At 40.5% G+C, this 24,884-nt stretch overlaps 2 protein-coding genes and 1 long non-coding RNA gene across 4 annotated transcripts; 2 read left to right on the forward strand and 1 right to left on the reverse strand.

The window, feature by feature from the left end:
- Positions 1-109: 109 nt before the first annotated feature.
- LOC134187216 (uncharacterized) lies at positions 110-2,001 on the reverse strand. Its single transcript, XM_062655336.1, has one exon. The coding sequence runs from the start codon at positions 1,872-1,874 to the stop codon at positions 312-314; it is 1,563 nt and encodes a 520-aa protein (XP_062511320.1). The 5' UTR covers positions 1,875-2,001; the 3' UTR covers positions 110-311.
- A 6,331-nt stretch (positions 2,002-8,332) lies between these two features.
- LOC134177124 (transcription factor unc-3-like) lies at positions 8,333-24,731 on the forward strand. 2 transcript variants are annotated; one of them, XM_062643854.1, is made up of 18 exons: positions 8,333-8,424; positions 8,528-8,586; positions 8,948-9,101; positions 13,208-13,265; positions 13,330-13,459; positions 14,583-14,651; positions 14,709-14,790; positions 15,170-15,293; positions 15,350-15,388; positions 15,959-16,089; positions 16,151-16,274; positions 17,176-17,273; positions 17,347-17,482; positions 17,776-18,006; positions 23,356-23,676; positions 23,958-24,101; positions 24,176-24,247; positions 24,385-24,731. In XM_062643854.1, the coding sequence occupies exons 1-18, from the start codon at positions 8,395-8,397 to the stop codon at positions 24,486-24,488; spliced, it is 2,106 nt and encodes a 701-aa protein (XP_062499838.1). In that variant the 5' UTR covers positions 8,333-8,394; the 3' UTR covers positions 24,489-24,731. The 2 variants fall into 2 exon arrangements, with proteins under 2 accessions (XP_062499838.1, XP_062499847.1); XM_062643863.1 differs by lacking the exons at positions 8,333-8,424; positions 8,528-8,586; positions 8,948-9,101 and adding an exon at positions 10,871-11,415.
- LOC134177137 (uncharacterized) lies at positions 18,020-21,132 on the forward strand. Its single transcript, XR_009969435.1, has 2 exons — positions 18,020-20,759; positions 20,813-21,132. It is a non-coding gene; the product is annotated as an uncharacterized LOC134177137 (long non-coding RNA).
- Positions 24,732-24,884: the final 153 nt, after the last annotated feature.

Here is a 24,884-nt window from a genome sequence, read left to right on the forward strand (position 1 = left end):
TGTGTGTGTGTGTGTGTGTGTGTGTGTGTGTGTGTGTGTGTGTGTGTGTGTGTGTGTGTGTGTGTGGTGTCAGTCTTTGAAAATGTGTCATTGTATCACAAATCGGACAGTTCGTTAATGAAGATAACTTTGCGACGGAGATGCAATCTAGAAAATACAAAATGTTAAGAATCATTTGCTGTACCTACCACACAAACACACTACAATCATACATTAGTGTTTCAAGAATTATTGCAGCCTATATGATATAAATATAATCCTCTTAATTAAGTACCAGTACCTGTTCGGACAACTATAACTGTATCTGTCGGTCATGAAAACTCGTGCCAGTTTGGTTTGTCGGTCTCATATCGAGCTAATAACTCCGCATCGCTTCCTTCGGCTGCAAATCTTCGTCCTGACAAGCAGTTTTGGCATTGCATTGACGTTTGGCCTCGTGAGCACATCTCACAGGCGTAACAGTGCCAATACCTCCACGACACACATTTGTGGCATCGAAGACAGTGTTTGTATTCACTACAGGGTAAAGCCACTCGAACGCAGAGCGAGAAGTAATAATCCAACGACTTCAGTCTGTGTGTCTCTGCGAGCAACACTTGAGTGGCAGTGACTATGGAATTCTCCAAACCCTCGTTATTCCTTGAATCATAGACTGTGGCAAGAATCGTGTCCAACTCTGATGCATCTTCACACAGGAAGTTCAGATAATCCACAAAACATGGATTGAAATTCTTCACCAGATCGTCATTGCCGAGAAAATTGTTGTGAGTGAAAGGAAGCTGTTCGGCATCCGATGCATCCTTCGGAGGAGCACCATGTAATGCAGGGCTGACGAGACCGTGTTTGACCAGCACAGCAATGATTGCTTGACGTGGTGTTTGACCAGGAGATACGATGTTTTGCTTGCTCCATCTGTGAGACATTCGAAATTTACCAGACACCACGGGCTTCGATATTTTCTGCCATAACTGCAATGCAGACGTCGACTGTTGTCTGGCAAGCATTTTGATAAGGCCACCCGACTTCGATCCAACAGAACTCTTCCTGTCAGATTTCTGCCCGGATTGACCTACTCCATCCTCTTTCAGATGTCGTCCTATCTCTTTAGAAATGTTTCTCGTCATGTCCCTAATAAGAAACTGCCTCTCCCTCAGGCCTTCATTACAGCTCAGCAACCACACAACAAATTCAGCCAGAGAATCCACATTGGCAAAAATGTAGTGTCTGCCACATCGAGACGCCGCCTCGTGCGGAGTGAAGTCGTCTCTGTCCCTCGACTGGCCAATGCCGAGAGCTTCCAGCACGAGCTGCCACTCAAACCGCGGTGTCTGATTGACCTCGACGCACAACATTGCCAGCGACTGCTGACCGAGCCTGTGAAACGAAAGCGCCACAATAGAGTCTAGCGGGACACAAATACGAACGATGCGACTGTATTTGAAGATGGCCCATTGAGAAATGACTTGGTTCGCACGCACAGTGTCGTCCTCGTTGTTCCCGACGCCGTCTGGGCGATAAAGCAGTAGCTCGTATTCTAACACAGACTGTCCACCGTCCAGCCTGACCGTTCCTTGACCAGGAAAGGCGGCTTGGAAATAAAATCCTCCAACCGGAAGAGGTAGCCAGATACTGAGAGGCCACAAGTGATCACGAGATGCGCCGACTGAAATGTCATTCAGTTTTTCCCATTTTGCGCCTTGAATTAGATGCGAACGTTGAGAAAGAAGGAAGTCCAATTGCTGAACATGTGAATTACGAACGTGAAGCAGACGAGCACAACGTAGAGCAGAACGAAATTGCTCGTAACGAGTCATGTCGTCGACTTCCATGAAGACAGAAACCCAGGCCAAATGCTCACGTTCGGCAACAGCCATGACTCTTTCTACTCACTACACGCTGACCTGCTCGACGTCAATCTTGCACTAAATTGAGCAGGTGTCGGTGACCGAAGAGACCCGGATCTAGACCCGTGGATGACACACGCCGGTGCGTCTTGTCTTCTCTTCGTTGAAGGACCGTTTCAGAGTTATACAGCTGTGTGAGATTTTTAAAAAAATAAATAGGTACCTTAATCTAACTCGGACGGCTACTGACGTACGGAGAGGCCGACGGCAAAGACAGCGGTCTATCTACGTCGACCTTGCGCAGACGTGTTGTTTACTACACGTGACCGGATTTTGGAAGACATGAGTGTCTAGACATGTACTGTATGAAGCCACAAGACTGTCCTCTTCAATCATTTCTCTCGCTGTTCTCTATACGTATCGATTTTACGAAGCTACATAGCATGCTCACTCTAGAATATCTAGATAAATTCCTTGGCATTGCAGGCTCGTGCCTCTTCAGGAGGGCGTGTTCTTGTGGAGGGCTTCTTCAGGAGGGCTCGATCGACGTCGTGCATCTCATTCCGCAAGACACTAGTTGTGTAGCTGTCTTTTGAAATTACTGTAGATTTTTTTTAGAAGTGCCGTAGCAGGATACCCGGAAAATCGTATAGGGTGTGGTTATTCAACCTGATCCGGGAATTGTGTGCAAGATGCTTTCATGCAGATGTCACATGCGTCAGCGCATGATCATGTGACCTAGCCTCCCGCGACAAAGCATGTGCCCTCTTCAATAAATTTCTGGATCCGCCACTGCTCTTAATTTCCTTTCTTACTCTCTCGATTAATTAATGCCCCCCAGTAATAGGTACCCAAAAGATAAATTCTCTACGGAATTATTCAAGGAAATACGGTACATGCACACATGGTTGTGTGTGCATAGTAGCAGCTAAGTTCATTTAGCAACCCTTTTAGATGGAAATGATAAAGCTGTCTAGTACGTTCCGACAGAGGAAATTCTATAGTGTACACCGTAGCTAAGAGTCAAAATTAATTGGGAACACACGTGACACCTCTAATTACTAAACTATTGTTATTTACTGATTGTCAGGTTTTGGTTATTTCTGACAAGTACATTGAAGTACCAGCAGTCTATAGTTTCGATTCAAATGAAACCACATTACAACGATGTGCTTAGAATTTCTTGTTCAGGAGACACTAGAGCCATAGAGAAAGGTGGCTCTGGCTGTCACAGTGGACCAGAGAAAGCTTTGCAATTTTGGCTATTTGCACAAGCGTATAATTATAGGTATCGTAAACCATATTGTTTACCGCATGATTCCGTTTTGTGTTGATTAGATAGTGTCTAGCTAGAGACTTTACCGGTATAGATGCATGTATACGTAGCGGTGCATGGAGACGAAGGCCGCTAATACGCCGAGAATTGCTGCAGCTTATAAATATATAAATTTAAGAAGACGCTAGCTAGAGGAACCGGGAACGAATGCACTGAGCACATGTATGCATGCACCCTACTAGGACACAGCCGTACACGCGTGACCGCTCTGTTTTCACTGCAACAATTGTACACTATCAATATACGCTGAAGAGCTAGAGAGTGTTGGACCGCAGTGGACGCGACCGGTGTCACCTGCCCTCAAATGACTGCTTTTAGATTTTAATTAAGTTGTTTAAGTCAAAGATGTTCATGCGCGTGCGTATAACTTTGGCATTTGTGTTCTCAGTGAGTGATGGGCGCCTTCACGGTTATTGAGCTATTTTGATGGTGTCTATCAGTTGCTGGAGGAGTCGTTCTTGTTGCATCTACGTTTGCTAGCAAGAAAGCGTACGACATTTGTCCGAGTTCGTGCGCTCTTTACGCGAAGTTTCCTGAAGACGGTGGATGCGGCAAAAGGGAGTCTGTAATGCTGCTCTGTTTTCTGGATTTGCTGGAATGTTGTTTGTTCTACAAACTAGTCTCGGGCTAGTGCGGCAACGTACTTCTCGACAAGACGAAAGACTGTTTATGTAATTTCCTGCTTTGCCGTCTGGCGGTCTAAAATGTTGTGCAATAGTCTAGTACGCTATGAGCGTTGTTTTACGGGTGTATCTGCGTGAGAAAAGAGCGGCGATGCTTGCGTTGCCGGCGCGCGAGCCTACATACATGCAGTTCTGTGTGAGGCTATCTAGATAATCACGTTGAAATGCGTGCTTATGTTTTGCAAGATTACTAAATTACATTCGCGAAGATCTAGTCACTTGAGAAAAATTTTTAATGTTTTGTGCAGGACTCGCTATCTCAGCGAACGATTGCTTATAGATAAGTAGGTTGTTCGTTCGTAGTACGATTATATATTAAAGTATACACCTTGATTTTTGATGTGTTACTTTAGTTCGTTGAATGAACTGTTTCTTTGTAACATTTACGCAATGGCTATCACATGACACATTGCATATATAGATAACACTACAAATCCATATCGTGCACTATACGAGAATCATGTTTAGTTGCTAGTGTTTTTGCTGCGTCTTATAAGTAGGATTGCACAGCGAATGGAATATGCTAGGTTGGAGGCGCTGCTTAATTAAGAAGTGTACTCGGCAACACAAGCAGACTAGAAGCAAGTGCATGCAGAGAAACACATGTCTATACAGTGCACTTTACGTCACAGCTACACTTCACGGCACGTCTTAGGACTTTGTACGCCACATCGTTAGCGCTTTGTTCCCGTAATGAGGTGAACCGACGTACCCTATGCATGGTTGCATGCCTATTGCATGCTAGCCGCCACTTGCCAAAGTTGAAATACAAAGTTGTAGAATAGATGTTGCCTAGTGCTAGATTCACCAAGCACCTGCTCACTTGCATCACATCAATATGTAAAGAAGAGATGTTGGGAATTCAGACTCGCACCACAGATCGACGCACGCGCAATCTGCAGCCGATAAACATGCATGCTTTCTGCAGAAAACGACTAGAAGGTTATGTAATACTGTTGTGCATCATGTGACACCTTTCTAGGGTAACGATCGACAGTGACGTCGCTGAGCCTTCAAAACTGCGTGGGAGTTTGTCGCCACTGGCGTTGCCATGAATTTGAATGAAAGTGCTGTAGGAGACCACGCCTACTAAAAGTGGAGATTTATGTACTTTGTAAAGTACTTTGCATGGTTCACCCTAGCCTCAAAGTTCCAGACCGTCGAACTTAGAGGCTAGTTCCACCTGGGCGTGCAGTTAATACTGTAGTGAAACTCATTTGCACAGTAGGACCAAGACCCAAAAGTATAGTTGCACTTCAAAGCTAAATTTGTATTAATTAGTCACCTAATTAAACCGTTAATTGATATGACAAATTAAACTTTGATTGTTGTGATCATGAAAATAGCTGGTTGTAGATAGGAAAGTGCAAAAGGAATGCAAATTTTTGAAACGCGACTGTATACTGCTTACATTGTTTATGCCATTTTTTACTTTTGAGAAGTACACGTACTATATACTGTAGACTATAGGCCTGTGCTGATTGCATTGTCTTATGTAGTTGTAATAATTTGTGCATTATTTGAATGGTCTTCAGTCTTAACATTTGTTTTCTAGAGGTAAGAGGGAATGCAATAACTAAAGTAAGTGGATCTTGTAGTGCCGTGGCTACCATTCAAACATTTTACTATTAATTTAAAGGGCTGTTGTTTTATTGAGTTAATTAATTAAATAATGTCATAAAATAATAAGCAGCAAGGTATATATATATATATATATATATTTATATATATATATATATATATATATATATATATATATATATACTGAGCAATTGGTGAATTGTGAAGCAAGTGACAGATGCTTGCAACTGCATGTGCATTGCTGTACGCCATTTGAGCTGGGAGTATTGTAAAAGAACGTTACTGTGTACTATAGTGCTTTAACTAAGCTGAGGAGTGTGCCAGCTATGTAGTCATTGCGTTTGCTATAGTGATATTGAACTGCAGTTGTTTGTGTCCTGGATGAACAATAAATTTTACATACGAAGTGATATCGATGTGGCTCATTTCAACTTTAATTATTAACTAGTCTATAGTTATCATGCTACGACACTCTTCAAAAAGGAATAGCAATCTCTACCAAGTCTGATCTGACAGTTGGCAAAAGATCTAATTGTTAACTCTCTCAACACTTCGCAGCTAATAACCATAATATGACATAGCGACATTGAAGTCAAGTTATAGCTGTATAGCTTTATATATAGAACGTACAGTCTATCAAATTTGTCATGTTTACCTAGTTGCTCTAGCTGTTTGCAATATCTCCTTACGGAGGAAAATATGTTATCAAGATTGTAGCACTATTTGTTGCTTTGATCCACGTGTTAACATCATATATGGGTATTGCTGTGGCTAGACCCCTTAATTGCTGCAAGTGTGTTGATGAGGTTATAACTCATACACAGAGGTCTGTATACACAAATTATAAGCCAAGTCAATTAGCAATGGGGCCATTAAACATTATCTCGCATAGAAGTACAATGGCTGCCTAGGAATTATATGTTGTCTTTTGTTTATCTTTTATTGTTTAATTATCAGCTTCTAATTTTATTGACTTTGCTGGTTGAGAATACATTTACTATGATTTAAGTTTGATGGGCTGTCTGATTGATTCTATAGGGTTCACTATCTGACTTTGCCAAAAATGGTTCTATCGATGATCTGTGCTGTTGGCTTGCTTGGAATTGCTATTATGATACCAGTTGGAACAGCTCTGTATTGTGATAGTGAAGAAAATGCTTGGAAGAAAGTAAACAGTGTTGACTTTCCAGGCTTTACGGCAGATCAGTTTTAGCTTGTTGTATATACAATTTGTCATTAGACACATTGATACCAGTCCTGATATTGTTTCAAATTGGACAGTAGGGAAACAACAAATTGTGTAGATGCAGCTAGGCTCTTTGTGCATTTTAGATATAATGTTTATCGTTTCTAAAAATTAATGTGTATATGCATTTAAAGTTGTCTTGTTGTAGGCACGAGGGTGGATGATATTTGTTTGTTGGCTCATTATGATGATTATTAATATCATTGAGTATTGCCTAAAAAGGAATTCAACCGGGTTCACAGAAAACAAGAATTCAAGCGCTCAAACATAGTTTTCGTTGTCTCGGTTTGTCCTTCAGTTACAGATCAAATGACAGATGCTTTCTTTCTAAATGTTTCTTCGAATTCAACATTTGTGTTACATGTCAGCAGAGTACTTGATGAATGTTATAACTTGACTTCGTCTAGCTGCTTGCATTTATTATTTGAGACTTATGTCGATCTTACAAATATAATACAAAAATTTTGTTTGTGGTCTACAGGTTGGTTACTTTCATGCAATATCATGTGATCAGTTGTGCTTGAGAATGTCCTCTGTGTGTGTGTGTGTGTGTGTGTGTGTGTGTGTGTGTGTGTGTGTGTGTGTGTGTGTGTGTGTGTGTGTGTGTGTGTGTGTGTGTGTGTGTGTGTGTGTGTGTGTGTGTGTGTGTGTGTGTGTGCAATTGCATGATTTACTATTCCTGCGGCGTTTCTACTGCAAATCCGTGAAAATAGTTACCAATCTATATCATTTTCTGTCTTCATTAATCGTTGATTAGTTAAAATTTTAAAAAGTAAACATGTTATAAGCCACATTTGTATGTACTTAGCTATTACATGCGTATTACACGTCTTTCGGAATCTGATTCAGGTCTCTTGTTGCCAGATGATTGTCTCCTCTTTGGCAACAGTTTGGGGATACCTGCAGTATATTACATTAATTTTAAACACCGTTGTTCCCGAATCCGATTCCGTGATATGCTAATAATCCTCATGCACATCCAACACGACATACATAGCTTAATCGTAAACAAGTATGACCTGGAGCTGCTTCTAGAAATTTCTCTAGCTATCATGCGCGTATGGCATTGGTAAGTCATATTACCACAAAATCATAGTTACCCAAAACTCACGTCGACGTATGTGGATACCAATTTGTAAAGTTTCAACTCCATCTAGAAAATGATGGGAAGAATGAGACAACGCTTTGAAATTGCCGTTCTTAGCTGTCACATCACGAAGTCTACCCTAGGAAATGTCCACCAACGTCGCGGATCTGCCTCGAGGTTTCATTGTGTATAAATAGTTTAATTAACAACCTGAACTCTGAACAGCTCGTGCAATGGCGTGAACTAGAACGCACAATTTTGTCTCATCGGTTGTTGATCTAGTAGTCTAGATAGTAGCTTTAGTATTGCGATACTAATACGTATTATGGTAACTACGAGCAGATGTGGACATGCACGCACAAGTAAATAAACTGTAACGATTTATTACTGGAAAGTTTCCTCAATAGTTGTCTTCTACAGATTCATTGGCGCGGGAATTAGAGCACGTGCTTACAAATCACGTGAGTAGGCGGTACCCACGCATTAATGTACTGACCTCGTCATATAATTGGTCGGCGGCATCTTTACGCCACTCGACGACGTCCCTCAGCGTTCGAGTCGTAGCCCCTAGGGAGGCGCCAGCGGTCGCAGCGTGGTGGTTCGCAGTTCCCTTGAGAATGGCTCAACAGCCTTCGTGCAAGCAAATGGTACGCGGGTGTTTCCTTTGCACGCGTTGCTTCCTCATTGTGTGCGCCAGCCCAGAGGGGCGGAGATTTGTATGTGTAATGACGCCTCTTCAATTTCTCACAGGATCAGCCGACGGCGGACGCACCCAATCGCGTCCTTTCAGCAGCAGCTAGCAGCCGCAGGTAAGCTTACCTATCGATAGAAGAATGAATGACTTGGTCATGTACACGCAAAAGCCGCGAACAGCTCGCGTCTTCTGGGATGACAAAGAAGCAGTACTAGACAGTTCGGCGGCTTCATTTCTGCACATTCGTCTGACGTTTGTCGCTTACTGTCACTCTGCTCAACAGACGACCGACGACATTTTGGTGCAAGACTGTAGAGATTCTAGTATATGTTCGCAGTTGCTAGACCGTTCTTAGAGTATTAATTATTTTTTTCGCGGTTTTTCATGCAGTTTTCTGGAGATTGTTACTAGACTTGATGCTTGTTGTGCTAAGAACGCAATGTTAGTAAAAATAAAGGTTGGGTTGTCTGTTGCAGTTGTCTCATCAAAAGGGCATCTTTCCAGAAGCAACCTCCGGCAAACCTTCGCAAGAGCAATTTCTTCCATTTCATTCTTATGTTCCATGACCAGAACAATCAACTGGTAGAGATCGAACGCTCCGAGTTTGTTCAATTCGTCGAACAGACTCCGGTACTTGAATATCCAGCTAGCAATTCAGTATTTTTATCTAAACGTTTAATTAAGTACACTAATTTATTATTTTCTTGCAAGTAATAACTTACTAATTAAAATAAATTATTTAAATTATTACTTGATAATTAGCAAGTTGGAGTAGGGTCTAGGACCTTATTTAGGGGCAAAACATTGAGAATTAATGCAAAGAGGTATGAAATATAAACCGAGGGAATAGCTACGGTCCCTTTGACCCACAGACACGGTTTCCTAGCTACATCACACACTTACCACATCTCGATCTATGTGCTAGATTTTCTAGACTTCAATCTCAAGCGCAGATCCAGAGCCTCAAGATGGGAGTGCGTGATTAATTTCAATAAAATAATAAGAATATTACCGTAATTATTCTAACTAAAGCACCCCTCTTACATGGTAATTGGAACAGCGTACATTTTGGGGATTTGCAAAGCACAGGTTAGGATGCACTTAGCTAACATGTTTTCCTCTATTTCTAGTGGTGTAGTATCTTACATTCTACAATGAGCCCTATGACTCTAATTACTTAAACACCCCTCTAAGGGAGCTAGGCGCCTTGTGGAGCCATAATTATTTTTACACTCTATATAGGTTAGAATTGGAGAGCCATTTAGATTGATAATTATTATCTAGAGACCATATGACTAGAATAATTAAGGTAACAGAAAAACCATCTGACATAACTTCGGAATGAAACGGTACTACGCACTAAGCTGTCAATTAATCATTTGAGTCTAGTATACGGATAAATTCTATCCTTCAGGGATGTTTTCTAGCAAAATCATAGATGAATTGATAATATAGTCAATTTTTTATGTCGTAGTGAAAGTGTAGGCGAGACCGTTATGTCTTTTCTGTTCCATTGTGAAACGCAGAAAATATTAACTGAATTTAATTAATCAATTAAATTAAATCGTTGTGTCCACTGATGCTCTGCTCACAACTAGTGGCTGTTTGTGTACATGCAAATAATTCTCAAAATGGTATTTACGGTAAATTACAATTGGAAAATTCTGTTTATCTGTGCCAGCTTGATGCGAAGTGGAGGGCAAGTTTTCTATTTCAAGAGTCTGTCATTGAACGTTCCAACAAACTTGCTCCTCGTCCATGCAAAGTCACAGGACTCTAGGCAGATCCTACTGGTAAAACGCTCCAAGCTCTCTCGCTTGTCGTTTCCAAAAGGTGTCTGTACACATAGCTAGCTAGAGGGACAAGCCCTAGCCTAAGCACTAACGTTTCTGCGCTTTAGAAACCTTTCTCTGCTTAATTAATTAATTAAATAAGATCTCAACAACATTGAGTCTAGATAAACACTTACTACATTTGACCAAAGAAGTGATCCAGAAACGGAACGACAATAGTTCTTCTATAATAGTACTCTTCGATTGTCTCTGTTAGAACATACGTGGTTCCTTCGCGTGCCACAACGACGCGTTATCCTAGGGATGAATCATCGGTCACTGTGTTCTGACACTGAAATGCTGCAGCCCAGCCGTGGAAAGTCCTCTCTACGTCTCTGTATATTCCCTAGAATCTTTTTATAGAATTTTTATAGAAATTTCTTAATTAATTAGGACACGCTTACTGTGTTGGGGTACACACACGCACCATCCCTGAATCCGCGCCTGAAAATAGGCATTGGTGTAGGAACCGCGGAAGCAACCAAAGGCACGTGCTCGCCTAAAGTGCAGCAAAACTGAGCCACATATTTCGTTGTGAGTTGAAAGTGTGCAGACTCAGACTCTTGAGGTCTGGCCACGCGAGGCTAGGGAAGTGCGTATTATACCTTTGCAAGGGTCCCTACGGAAAAGACACGGAAGCAATGTCCTCGTAATTTTATGTGTCGACGCGACAGAGCCCTCGAAATTTCTGTCAGGCACTCTGAGACAGATATTCAATTCGCAATCAATTCCTAACTAAAACAAGTCAAGATGACCGCCTAGAGACCAGATTGAGGGATCGAGGTCACCTCCGACAACTGCTAGGGCAGCTAGACCTTTGGTTGATGCTTAATTTTTTCTACCAGAGCCAGAGCGATTGGTGCAGGAGACCGACTCTAGTAGTTGAAGGTTTTTCTGTATAGAGCTTCATCATCATCATCATCATCATCATCATCATCATCATCATCATCATCATCATCATCATCATCATCATCATCATCATCATCATCATCATCATCATCATCATCATCATCATCATCATCATCATCCGTATTGCCGTCATTGTGTAAGGAAGGGCTTGAAGACACATTTGTGACAGATGGCTTTGGTAATTGGAAACGAGCAATAGAGAGGTACATTGTCAGCACGTGGAGCGGTTGGTGTAGCTCTTCTGGGATTCTTGGGTTATTGGGGTTATTGGGGGTTATTGGGGGTTATTGGGGGTTATTGGGGGTTATTGGGGGTTATTGGGGTTTCAGTACTGTATTTCCATTTTTATAGGCGTGGTTGCATCTATTTTGTTTAGTCTAATAGTGATTTTACGTACATAATTATACAGTACACTGTACTAAGATGGTATGTTGTGTTAATAATTATAGTTGCAATTACACATGTCTACATTTCTTTGGGTTACAATTTTTTTGTGGTGGTAGACCAAGGCCGAAGACTGAGTATATTGCTAATAGACACAACGTCATTATCAAAGTTGCAATTAGCAACATTAACTTAATAGTGTATTTAATTAACGTATTTTAAATGTTATGCGCAGAGAACGTGGATGTGGACAAACTGTGGACTTAGGGTTACGGGTTAGGGTTAGGGCAGAGAAAATCCATTGATTGTCCAAATCTGCACTGTGTGCACAACATGTATATAACTTAGACAGTAGCGTGCGAGTTGATAAAATTGGATAGTACATAGCGTGTACACCAGATCTAACACAATACTTCATCCTGGATGTAAAACGGCGCATGTAAAAGGTTAATATTGGTTTTAAACTAATTAATATTAATTTAACCCTCCAAAAATTTTCTGCTACACCACTGGGAGGAGTTTGATCTTCACGGGAGTCTATGCTTAAAGTAGCATTGTTGAAGCATGAAAATATATTCTCACATGCTTTAGCCAGCAGGCAAAGCAGGAGCAGAAACAGCATTGTAATCTTTTTAGAAAACAGATGTAATCTTTGAAATTTTTGTTGAGACAAGGATTAGCAATTAGAGGTCGTGAAGATGTGGAGAGTAATCTACTTTAACTCAAAAGCTTTGAAGTGAGGACAAGAATATTGAGAGTTGAAACATATATTTTTGTGGCATAAATTTTAGTGTTAGCTTTCTGTTTTTTTTGTGTTACATGCACGAGAATGTGTATGAATCGATTAATACTACATTTGGCCTAATGTTTGCTTAGCTCCACGCCCTCGTAGGCAAATTTGTGCCACCTCAACCAGAACTAGGTTCCTATGCCTATGAGATGGTATGTCCTGCTGTATGATGTATATAGAACAAAAGCATTGGAAGTGCTGCTCGGTGTGCAATCAACTGTGCATTCAATGTACAGTACACTCAGGGCAGCTAAAATGCCATATATTTCTACTGTACATGCACACTGAAAACTCACCCATAACTCAGGAACGAAGCTTTACCTTGTAATCCCTAAATTAAAACATCACTTCTAAATTAAGAAAATGGCATTTCTTACCTGAAGAAGTTTATTTTTGTCATTAACTTAAGCCACCGTACCAAGTAGATACACTGGTAATGCATACACTGAGAAATCACCCATAACTCAAGAATGAAGGTTTAACTTGCAAATCTACAAAACTCAACTTATGACAATATCGCTTCTTACATCTAAATGTCCTTTTTTGTCATTACAATTTAGTGTGCAAGTAGATACAGCAAATAGTGCACATCCACCTCTGCAGAAGACCAGCTACCTGTGCATGTGCACCAAGGCTTAAAATAGTCTAAAATGAAGACATTTGGAATTATCTATAAATGAAAACAATAATCTCAATGACTTTGAAATGGAATATTGCATTAGAGAATCATAATCTACAGTAACACATGGTGTGTGTGTGTGTGTGTGTGTGTGTGTGTGTGTGTTTGTTTGTGCATGTGTGTTCTAATTGTGTTCTTGTAGGCCGATCAAAAGGTTAAGAATGGAGCTTATTACCGACTTCACTGCATTTTTAATGCCGGTGATTAAAACTTATATATTATTTGAAAGTGATGCTTTTGAGCACTGCTGTTTCTGACTCACAGGAATTGCGGCTGAGCAGGATATCTTTGTGCGATTAGTTGATGCATCCAACAAGCAACTCATTGCCTATGAAGGGCAAGACAAAAACCCAGAGATGTGCCGAGTACTTCTTACACATGAAGTCATGTGCAGGTAGGTAAGCACTGCAATTTAATTTGTTTCCAGCTACAGTATGAACCATCAGAAACGAGCCTCTGTTAAGTCACGGCATAGCGAGTAGATACTCAAAGATATTAATGCACTTCCGGTGTGTGTGTGTGTGTGTGTGTGTGTGTGTGTGTGTGTGTGTGTGTGTGTGTGTGTGTGTGTGTGTGCATGACTGGGAGCTATGCTATGCTTAAATATGTCAAGCTTTTCATGCTGTCAGAATGGTTCAATTACAGATTTTGTTTGGCCATACTGTAGACAGAAATTTTGATGATGGTTCTAATTAATTTGGGGTGATGAGCGAATCGTCAAAATTAAATTTATCAATATTTTTCAATTCCCACTTATGGTACATGTGCTGCAGTTGTCTCGACATGAGTGGACTACTTGCCTTGAAGAACAAGATATACATATATGTATTGACAGTGTGGAAGAAAGGAACACATCGTGTACATTGTACATCTGATGAAATCTCAAGAACTGATATATCGGCAAAATTAATCATCTAAATGTAAAAATATACATTTTGGACCATTTCACAAAACAGTATTGTTGTCAATATTTTTGAGTCTATGGTATGTAGCAGCTACTGACATGAGACAAACAGCCAACTTTTATAAAGGAGCCTTTTACCAGAAGAGTGTAATTCATGTTTGCAGTCACAGGGCATACAGTAGCGGTCTGTAATGGCTAACGAGAAAGCAATTTTTGCCTGGGTTGCTAAATACGGGAATTTGACTGAATGACCATGCAGGACCACATCCATGTCCTGTATGTCTTCAATCTCGCTATGTGTACATTGACATTGATGTTTGTGCTCATGTGAAATGACAGTCGCTTTGGATGATTTTAGATAGATTTCATGTAGCATGCTTGAAGTAGTGTCTAAATCCGTAGTACTCTGTCTTCCCGGTCTAGAGCGAACATAGCTGTGGAAGTGAGCTGGAGAGTACAATGACACAGCTTCAGTTACTAGTCATTAATATGCATATGCAGACAAACAAGTAAACAGTAACAGATTGGATTCAGGTTTTGTCCAAAATCTCTACAGCAAATGTAGATTGCTAGGATAGCCAATAGCTGCAATTATTAGATTTGTCTCTTGCAGTCGTTGTTCAGACAAAAAGTCATGTGGAAACCGCAATGAAACACCTTCTGATCCAGTTTTACTGGACAAGTGAGAAGAATATAATTATTCTTGTTTTCATGATGTGGACATGACAATTGTGTACAGATACTACCTCAAGTTCTTTCTAAAGTGTAACCAGAATTGCCTTAAAAATGCTGGCAATCCAAAGGAGATGCGCAGATTTCAGGTCCACAGTTCAAATTATTGTGATTAATTTAATTGTATGACTGTCTGTAGCATGTCAACTGCATGCTGTCTGCATATATTATCTAGTCTGTTGTTTGATCTGTCTGTCTGTCTGTCTGCTTTGGATGTCATCGTTTTGTCTCTTAATTCATGGTTGTGCAGAAAACAGTCTGAGTGTCTGTCTGTCTGTCTGCCTGTCTGTTTGTTTGTCTGTCTGTCTGTCAGTCTGTCTGCCTGTCTGTTTGTTTGTCTGTCTGTCTGTCTGTCCATATGATCGTTCGTCAGTTTGTCTGTCTGGCTGCATGGCTGCTTGACTATTTGTGATCTACATATATAACTGCACACATTCTCATGCATTTACAAAAATTTACATATTTCAGGTTGTTGTGACAACTTCATCCGATATAACTACTAAAGACAACATTTTGGTCTACTCAGAGAACATGTTTGTACATAACAACTCAAAGCACAACCGGAGAGTAAAGTCCGGGGAGTCATGCTATGGTATCAAACATGCATATCCCTATCATTCACTATTCTTAGCTAAATGTTGTTTATAGATGCACCACCACTGTTGAGATCAAAACCATTGCCTATGCGTGAGTAGCTCAGTACTGCATATACTATACTGTAATAACAGCATACTCGTACCTGCAATGACATTGCAATTGCAACATTGATATAAAATTAAAAATGAGCAGTCACGTTCTTGTTACTCCACTATGTGTATACCCTGATATACATGTAGTTAATAATTGTCTTCTGCTTAGGCTTTCAATTGGATTCACCAATGAACTTTGGCACTGACCACTTGTTTATAATTTCTTCTAGTTTTTTTCTCAAGAGGAGTTGAAATGCTATTGATTTTACTCTAACAATTATGTACATATTAGAATGAAATTTTGTCATTTGTCATTACCAAATATTATCTCTAAGATTGTTTAGAACTATTTTGAAAACAAAACCCTACCTACTGCATGTGTTGTGTGTTCTACAGCCTAATAGTAGTCATGCTACCAGTATGTTTGATTTATTTTAATTGCACACACACACATTTACCATGAAATTGCTATCAACTTGGCAGTTAGCAAATTTACGTACTCAAGGCTCTATTAATTAATTAAATGTACATTGGTGATTGCATAACTCTTACTTTGCTTGTTCATTAGCAATGCCTGTCATCCATGCGATACTCCCAAATGAAGGAGGAATTTCTGGAGGAACACCAGTTGCTATTGTTGGTGAAAATTTTGTTGATGGAATGCAAGTTGCTTTCGGACCTCAACTGCTAAAAACCATAGTTCGTAAACTTAATTCTGATTTTTGTGGGATGAATAGTGTTTGTTATATGTGCTTCTTAGGTTGTGACACCACATGCTATGCATATTGCTAGCCCACCAAGACCATTTGCTGACTCAGTAGAGGTGTCTGTGACATACAAAGGAAGATGTTATAACCAAGCTTCGTTGAGGTTTACATATACAAGTAAGTCAGTTACTGAGCTATAGAAATTAACCAGTAAGAGTTTACGTGCAGAGATGGCAGAGCATAAAATCACCTCATAGTACGTAGCAAGCTACACTGCCTCCACAACTACCATTTACTGTTGAGTCCAACTTGTGTCTGTGGCTACACGGGCAGCTATGCTCGTTAGGCAAGCAGTGTTTGAAGTAACGTGGACGACACAACACCAGCTCGCTGATCAAGAGCATTACATGAATGAGTGCATGGCTAGTGACTAGCTTGTTGCAAGCTGCAAGTTATGTGTCATACAAGAAGATAGCAATGATACATGTACAGCACTGTATAACAACTCTGGCTTACACATTAACTAGTCTTGTCATAAAATGATAGACTGACAATTGACAGTCAAAATTGTTTACCCACATAAGACAACTTTTTAACCAATTGACCACACATGATGTGGTGACCAAACGTGTAAGTGACTGTTGAATTTTGCAGCATTGACAAATGATTAATTGTCTGAATCGATGTGTAACTACAGTAAAAGCTCAGTATACATATCCAATAGATATACCCATCTAGACAGATGGTTTGCATTCTCTGTAGGTACAAACAAAAAAATCTGTTGAAGGCACGAAGTGAACAGCGCTCGGTCTCTCAACTAAACATTAAATGTCTGAGAAAATTTCAGTTAGATATGCATGGGTAATCTAAGTAAGGCATCTGCAAAGTATGACAAGAAACAAACCGTTGATGAGATGTCAGTGTAAGTAGATTTGCTGCTTTACTCAAAATAACAATAATAAAATATATTTAATATACTACTGTGTCAGATGATCAGAGTGTTCTTATTCATCCAATGATGCTGCAGATATGGTCTTAGAGAAACATTTTTACATACAAACATTTCTCCTTGTCACAGATGTCCAAGAAATGGCTCAAGCAGCATTGGAGGCAGGATTCCAGAATTTGCAAAAGTTGTTGCCTCGTAATCCTGGTGAGGCAGAAATAACTAGCAAGGTAAGTTGTCAGTCATCAATATGGAGAAAAGAAAACTGATTATTAAATTAAAATCTGAATGTTGGTCATTTAGGAACAAATTCTTAAGCGTTCTTCAGATCTTATTGAATCATTGCTGAACCTACCATCAAGAACAACATTTGCAACAGGCTCGGGACTACAGTGGGGAGGTTCAAGTGTGTGTGATGTGAAGTCATCTCAACTGACAGGTAACTAACAATATGTCGTGTAATGATCGACAAAGTTGGGCATACCATTTGTGTGTGTGTGTGTGTGTGTGTGTGTGTGTGCGCGCGTGTGTGTGTGTGTGTGTGTGCACGTGTGTGTGTGTGTGCGCGTGCGCACGTGCGTGCGTGCGTGCGTGCGTGCGTGCATGTGTGCGCGCGCGCGTGTGTGTGTGTGTGTGTGTGTGTGTGTGTGTGTGTGTGTGTGTGTGTAGTGTACATGCTGCATGCTTTATGCCTACTCATCTGTAATTCACTAACTTCAATCTTACTTGCAGCATTTAATGCTAGTGGGACAATGTTTGGCCAGCCTCAGCAAAACCAATCATTTATATCAACATCTCAACAGATTCCGCCACTGGCTCATATAACATCATCCACTGGACAACCTGATTTCTTAGGATTGCAGAGTGGCGTAGCTGGAACTGCTGCACAAAGTATTGGGCCATTAGGAATCAGTCACTTGCCCAATGTTTGCACTATATCAACGTTTACACATGGAGCATCAGGTAAATTATTGAAACTAGAATACCGACAAACTGACAGCTAATAGCAAACAAGCAGAAGACAAGCAGGCAGGCAGGCAGGTTATTTTATTAGAATACAGCATTTCTACACACTAGAATACATGATTTTTCAATAATTAAAAGAAAGTGCAGGTAGGCAGGCAGGCAGGCAGGCAGGCAGGTAGGTTAATTTATTAGGATACAGCATCCCTACACACTAGAATACATGATTTTTTTTAATAATCTAAAGAAAGTGCTTCATAAACAAGCTCAACAATTTCAATGTATGAAGCACTGAATGTATCTATCTCTGCTAACTGCATTATCCTCCATTAGTCTGTTTGTTGACAACTTAAACACTTTTCTCAAACAACTTTACTATTCCATTTTTTGGAGAGTCACAGAAAAACGTCGTCGCCAATGTGACATAAAGTCTGCATCTACTTGTCTTCCTTTAATGAGCCCTGCCTTTCTTCCCAGTTCATGCAGTAAGTTTTCCGCTTGTGATCCCCATGTGCCGAAATGCTAAAAAACTAGCGGAACAATTTCAAGGCTACATCCATCTGGCAAGATCTCTTTTGAATATTTGTAACATTTTTCTGATTCTTGTTTTGTCGCTGCATGTCTGCGTGCCTTTGCAGCTCCATTCACTATGTCTTTCTTTCAAGGGTGAGCCAAAGAAACATCACATTCATAGGTGACACCAGAATCAATGTCGTAGAATGTGATGTCTGGTCTTCCATCAGTTTGTATGTATCTGTTTTTTGGTCTGTTTGATAAGGAATACCCAGCTCTTTTAGGCAAGCAGACCACTCAGCAACAATAATATTGTGAGACCCGACAGGACCGCCTCCATATTTGGAGGTAATCAAATGAAAGCCTTCTTGATCTAACCCTTGTCTACAGTCACAAGGCAGGCAGGCAGGCAGACTGGCAGGCAGGCAGGCAGGCAGACAGGCAGGTAGGTTATTTTATTAGGATACAGCATCTCTACACACTAGAATACATGATTTTTCAATAATTAAAGGAAAGTGCTTTATAAACAAGTTCAACTATTTCGATGTGTGAAGCACTGAGTGTATCTACAGCTCTACTAACTACATTATCCTCCATTAGTCTGTTTGTTGACAACTTAGACACTTTTCTCAAGACAACTTTACTATTGCATTTTGGAGAGGCAGGCAGGCGGGCGGGCAGGTGGGCAGGCTGGCATGCAGAAAGGCAGCTAAACAGGCGATCAAACAGGCAGACACAGACAATTGATGGATAGATGGACAGATAGACAAACATAATTGTAAGAACAATCAGGAATTGAGAAACTGGCTTTGGTGCCTTTTTGTGGCTGTATACAGAGATGCAATGGCAGCCTGACCAGAATAAAACTAACAAAACTTACCCAGACTATTATGTTAATTAAATTGTTACAGTTGCTTGTGCAGAAGGTAAACATACATTTATCAGCATCTGGCCCTGCAGAGTCAACGAACAAGTAGTAGGTTTAGTAGTATTTGTTCAGTTTGCAATAGTTCTGATATATGAGAGTATGTGTTGACAGACAGACAGACAAACAGACAGACAGACAGACAGACGGACAGACAGACAGACAGACAGGCAGACAGACAGGCAGACAGACAGGCAGACAGACTGGTGGCGGGCCGGTATGGTCTCACGAATTGATTTTGTCCGTCTGGTCTGATTGTTTCCGTGGGTTGCATATCCACCATCGCAGGGAGCCGAGGAGTCGTTATACAACCACAGACAACAGACCAGACATCGTATTATTTTACTTGTACATTGGAAACAACGTTGGCCTAGATATCTCCCTCGCCTACCCATGGAGTAGTGACATCTTTCCATCATCTGCTGGTGTTAGTGGTGCCGCTGCAGAGAGGAGAGCAGACAGAAAGAAAGAGAAATACAGCAAACAGCAATTACCAGGAGGCATAATTGCCACTGTAACCCCACTGGTAATGGAGCATTTTGGAGCTTGGGGGATCGATGGGTGGAAACTCCTGTACAAATTATCAAAGAAGCCATCGGGCAAAGTGGGACGACCGAACACTGCAGAGTTTATCGACTTCTGGTCCAAACGCTTTTCAATCCAGCTCTAGAAGTGTAATGCTAGAGTCATCTCTAAAAAGCTATCTTTGCTGTCTGAAGACAACAGATGTGACCTCTTTGCCACCCAGTACTTTAGCCACTAGCTGGTACTTGAGGCTTTGCTTGTCCACTGTAGCTTTTAAATGTAGTCCTCATTTTGGTTTACATGAGCCTTTCAATTTTAGCTTAGTTTAGTTGATGAACACTACTAGTAGTTGGACAGTACATAGTACCCTGCATTGCAAAATGTATCATAGATAAAAGTTCAAATATATGTGATTGACGGGCAGACAGACAGACAGACAGACAGACAGACAGACTTCTGGTCAGTGTGACTGTGGGAAAGAATTAGACTCAGATGGATACCACCTAAGAACATGTAAGACTGGGGGCGGCCTGGCAATCAGCCATAACAACATGGTTTCAGCATGGTCAGACTGTTTGAGTCAACTGCAATTACATCACGTAAAAGAACCCAGAGGAAGGTATGTCAATTCTGAAGACAGATCAGACATAGTCGTATTCGATTCGGCATCGGGGATGGAGCTTGAATTGGATATTGCTCTAGCGCATCCCTGGAGCAATGAAATAGGAGGTTTATCAGCTACAACTCAGAGAGCAGCGGCAACCAGAAGAGAAAATCTGAAGATCAAAAAGTACGACCAGGAGCTCTTGCCTTGAGGTTTTCGACTAACATTTGTTCCTATAGTCTTCGAACATTTTGGCTGTTGGGGAGAGAAAGCTGAAGACTATTTGAAGAAACTGTCACAGCTATCCAGAGACGAAGACGGAAAGCCAAATGCATCAACCTTCAAGACATACTGGAGATATGTGTTTTCTGTGTGTCTACAACGATCAAATGCTAGAGTGATTGACAGAAAAATAAAGAAGATTGTTCAAGAGACAGCAACATAAACATAAATATTTGTATGTAGAACCAAGCCCTATTGGCTTGGGTAGTATTTAGTTGCTTTGCTTAGATGGTGTATAATAGTTCAATGTTTGAAAATATATGTAATGACAGACAGACAGACAGACAGACAGACAGACAGAAATCTACAGACCACACACTGCTCCAGAATGCCCTCAAAATTTAATCCCTACATTATCATTTGGAATCACTATACTTGGAAAACCTATAGGAATGGATTTGTTTGTTTCAGACGCAAATTTAATTCTGCTGAAGGAGGTGGTCACCTTTGTGTAATAAACTGGTTTCTTTAAATGACCTACAGAGTGCTATGTTACTGTATAACTGGTTATTTCTGCGATCACGATATTTCTACGAATTCTGTGAAAAGATTACGGAGCGCACAAATAAAATTCATAGATATTTAGTCCTATCCTTGGATTACCCAGGAAGTCATACTGTTCAAACACATGTACATATTTATTAATTTAGTTACTGTCAGTGTGTGTATCAGTAACTGCCTTCCAACCAGGGAAGGCAGAAATTTCATTTGCAGTAATTAAAATTTGTGTAAATTCTCAAATTGCAGTAATTTAAGACCACAGAAATAAAAGGTTATACGATATTGCTGTGTTATTGCCATGTTAGCTGCTTGATTAGTTTGTTGGGAACAGTGTCTCCTCGTTTAGTCTACCTGGCTGCTGAAGCTTATGACCTGGTAGCACGAAACACATTTGCCAGTCTCTTAGATCTAGATGTCAATTCTGTGTGCCGGGAACAAGTGACGCTGCCAACATGGATTGACTTCAATGGTTACCATTTCCCTGCTTGCTTTTTTAGCTTCCTAGGTTCATTTCTTCCAATCTTTGTCATGGCGTTTTCATGAATTGGAGAGTTTAGTCAACTTTAGTGGCTAATATTCTAGTTGGTCCACAAGGTACTGTTGGTCATGATATTTGCCAAGTGCGTTCCCCAGGATCAGATATTCGTAACTAGGTTGGCAGTCAGAAATTACAACAAGATCTGTCACATAAGTATTTTTAGTCTTTGGCTGAATCACTGTCAACTAACGCTCCTACTCCTAGAGATTCAGCTTGCTTAAGGTCAATGTACCTTCCTCATCTGAGTTTACAATTGAATCCTGCGATTATCGCTTGGCATCCTTGATGAGGTTAGGTTATACGATGCCTTTCAGTTCTTTGTCCAATTCATGTAATTGTGGAAAGTCTCTTGAATTAGATATGGATGGATACTACCTTCTAACTTGTAAAACTGGAGGTGGCCCTGTCTACACATAACTCAATAGTAACAATATGGAGTGCTTGCCTTGGAAGCTTAAAACATCCATCATGTAAATGAAGCACAACACTGATTCTGCAATTCAGACAACAGGCCAGACAGTGGACATCTGGGAAAAGCATTGATGTAGATGTCTCAATGGCTTATCCTAGAAGTATTGACGTTCTAGCCAAGGCTTCTCTGTTTGATGGAGCTGCTGCTCTTTGTAGAGAAGAAATTAAAGCCAAAAAGTAAACGGGAGAAACATTCCGCAAGGTTCCTCACCGTCTGTTGTACCCCTAGTGTTTTAACACTATGGTCGTTGGGGTGAGAAAGCGTTAAAGTATCTAGACGATCCCTCACATCTCTCAAGAGATGAAAGTGGCCGAATTAATCCTGCTGAGTTTAAATCATTTTGGAGCCGTAATTTTTCTGTTGAGTTGCAATGATGTAATGCTTCAGTGATGTCCAGAAAACCTATAACATCTTAGGTGGTCAAAAGCGCAGCTCAGAAATGGACACTTTTTAGTTTTTTGTTCATTAGTTAAGTTAAATAGTCATTGTAAGACCCTGTCAGAGTCAACTGTAGTCTATTGTATATTAGACTTTTAGTTAGAGTTGCTTAGTTTGATTTAGCTTGTAATAGTTCTGATTAGCCTGTAATAGTTCTGATTTATGAAAATATATTTCTTTGACAGACAGACAGGCAGGCAGGCAGACAGACAGCTTCATAATTTTGACAGTTAGTAAATTATTATACGTATGGATTACGTTTGGTGACTGTAGCTGTCTACATTCTAGTTTAGCATATCAGTGATTTCTGTATATTTGGCTGTTTAGTTATATCTGAAATATAACCAGACAGACAGACAGACAGACAGACAGACAGACTGACAGACAAGTACACCAAAACAACATCTTGCTGGTAATACATTTAGTCAAGTTGTCTTCATTATGTTTTGGCTGTAGTATTAATTTGTGTTCACTAAGTACCATTTACAGACAACAGACAAACAGTCTACACGACCACAGTAGACGCAAATACATAGTACATGCTCTTGCAGGATCGACATTTTCATATCCACTAGTATCGCCATTTACTTCACTCCAACCATCTTCCAACTACCCAACCATGTCATCTCACGACATGCCAGCACTGTCTCGCCCTGACCATGCACACGTTAGGCCAGCTCACAATGTTGGTCCAGAGCTTGGAGAGTTATCGACAGGACTCACAAACTATATTCCAAGTATTCACAATGCCAGCGGTCTGATGAGAAATCCGATCACGGCAGATGGTGAATTGACATTTGGTGCCAAAGGCATCCCTCCTCCTATGTTAGCTCCACAGCCCACATCTCCGGGCTATCTGACAGCAGCTTCAGGTATGGTTAATTGTTGCATTACAGCAATTGAATTCTGTACAGTATATGACTATTACATATACGTACACACCAGTAAACAACAAAGCACACAGGCAGACTAATGTATTGATCGACAACAATGACTCTCTCTCTCTCTCTCTCTCTCTCTCTCTCTCTCTCTCTCTCTCTCTCACACACACACACACACACACACACACACACACGTGCACGTCACAAACTCATACAACTTAGCTTGTATCACTGCTACCTCAGCAAGAGTTTTCTTTGTATACGTTTCAAAGGTGTCGGTCCTCCTGCTATGCATCCACCTATTTTCAACTTTCCTCCTTTGGTTACAACTAAGCAAGTATCGCGAAGCGCATTCGCTCCAGTTCCAAGACCAAATTCTCGATCAAGCTCATTCAATTCTTCAACTCCACAATCAAGTTAGCATTTACTTTCACTGTCGTTCCTTATGGCGTAATAATATCAACTAGGTGACATGCATGTTCTATTGCAGATTCAACAGCCATTCCTTTCAGCAATCAGTTTGGGTTTCCACCAAGTACTATGGCCATGATAGAAGGCACAGGTGTGTGTGTGTGTGTGTGTGTGTGTGTGTGTGTGTGTGTGTGTGTGTGTGTGTGTGTGTGTGTGTGTGTGTGTGTGTGTGTGTGTGTGTGTGTGTGTGTGTGTGTGTGTACATTAAACAAATTGTTCTTCACTTAGATAATCAACATTGCAACTTCGCTAATCCCTCTCTTGCTGCTGGTCATACCCTGCTCAGTCTTCACTCCAGCAATAGAAAACGAAAACCTCCTGATAATCGTTGACAGCATTGATTCAAAGCATCTTGAGTTAAAAGTAACAAAGAGATTCAAACCCTGCAGTTTGAAGTTGAAAATTATATACAGTATATACGTGCACTCATAACTCATCATAGTTTTATATGTCTGCTTTATAAAACTACTTCAGATTATATTCTTCAATCAATAGATCTTGTATCTCATTGATCTAGTCCGATGTTGTGTAATATTCTAGAGACTAGAGATTATATGCCATAAGCAGGGGTGTACCTGGCACATTTAACGGGTTGGTTCTCTAAGTGCTCTAGTGGACCTCCCATCACTTCAACATGCTCTATTCTAATGAATCCATTTATTTATTGCCAAGTCTATTGGAAGACATTGATAAATATGCAGAGTATACATATAATACTAATATACACT

This window comes from Corticium candelabrum, chromosome 1 (assembly GCF_963422355.1).
Source record: "Corticium candelabrum chromosome 1, ooCorCand1.1, whole genome shotgun sequence".
Classification (NCBI taxonomy): domain Eukaryota; kingdom Metazoa; phylum Porifera; class Homoscleromorpha; order Homosclerophorida; family Plakinidae; genus Corticium; species Corticium candelabrum.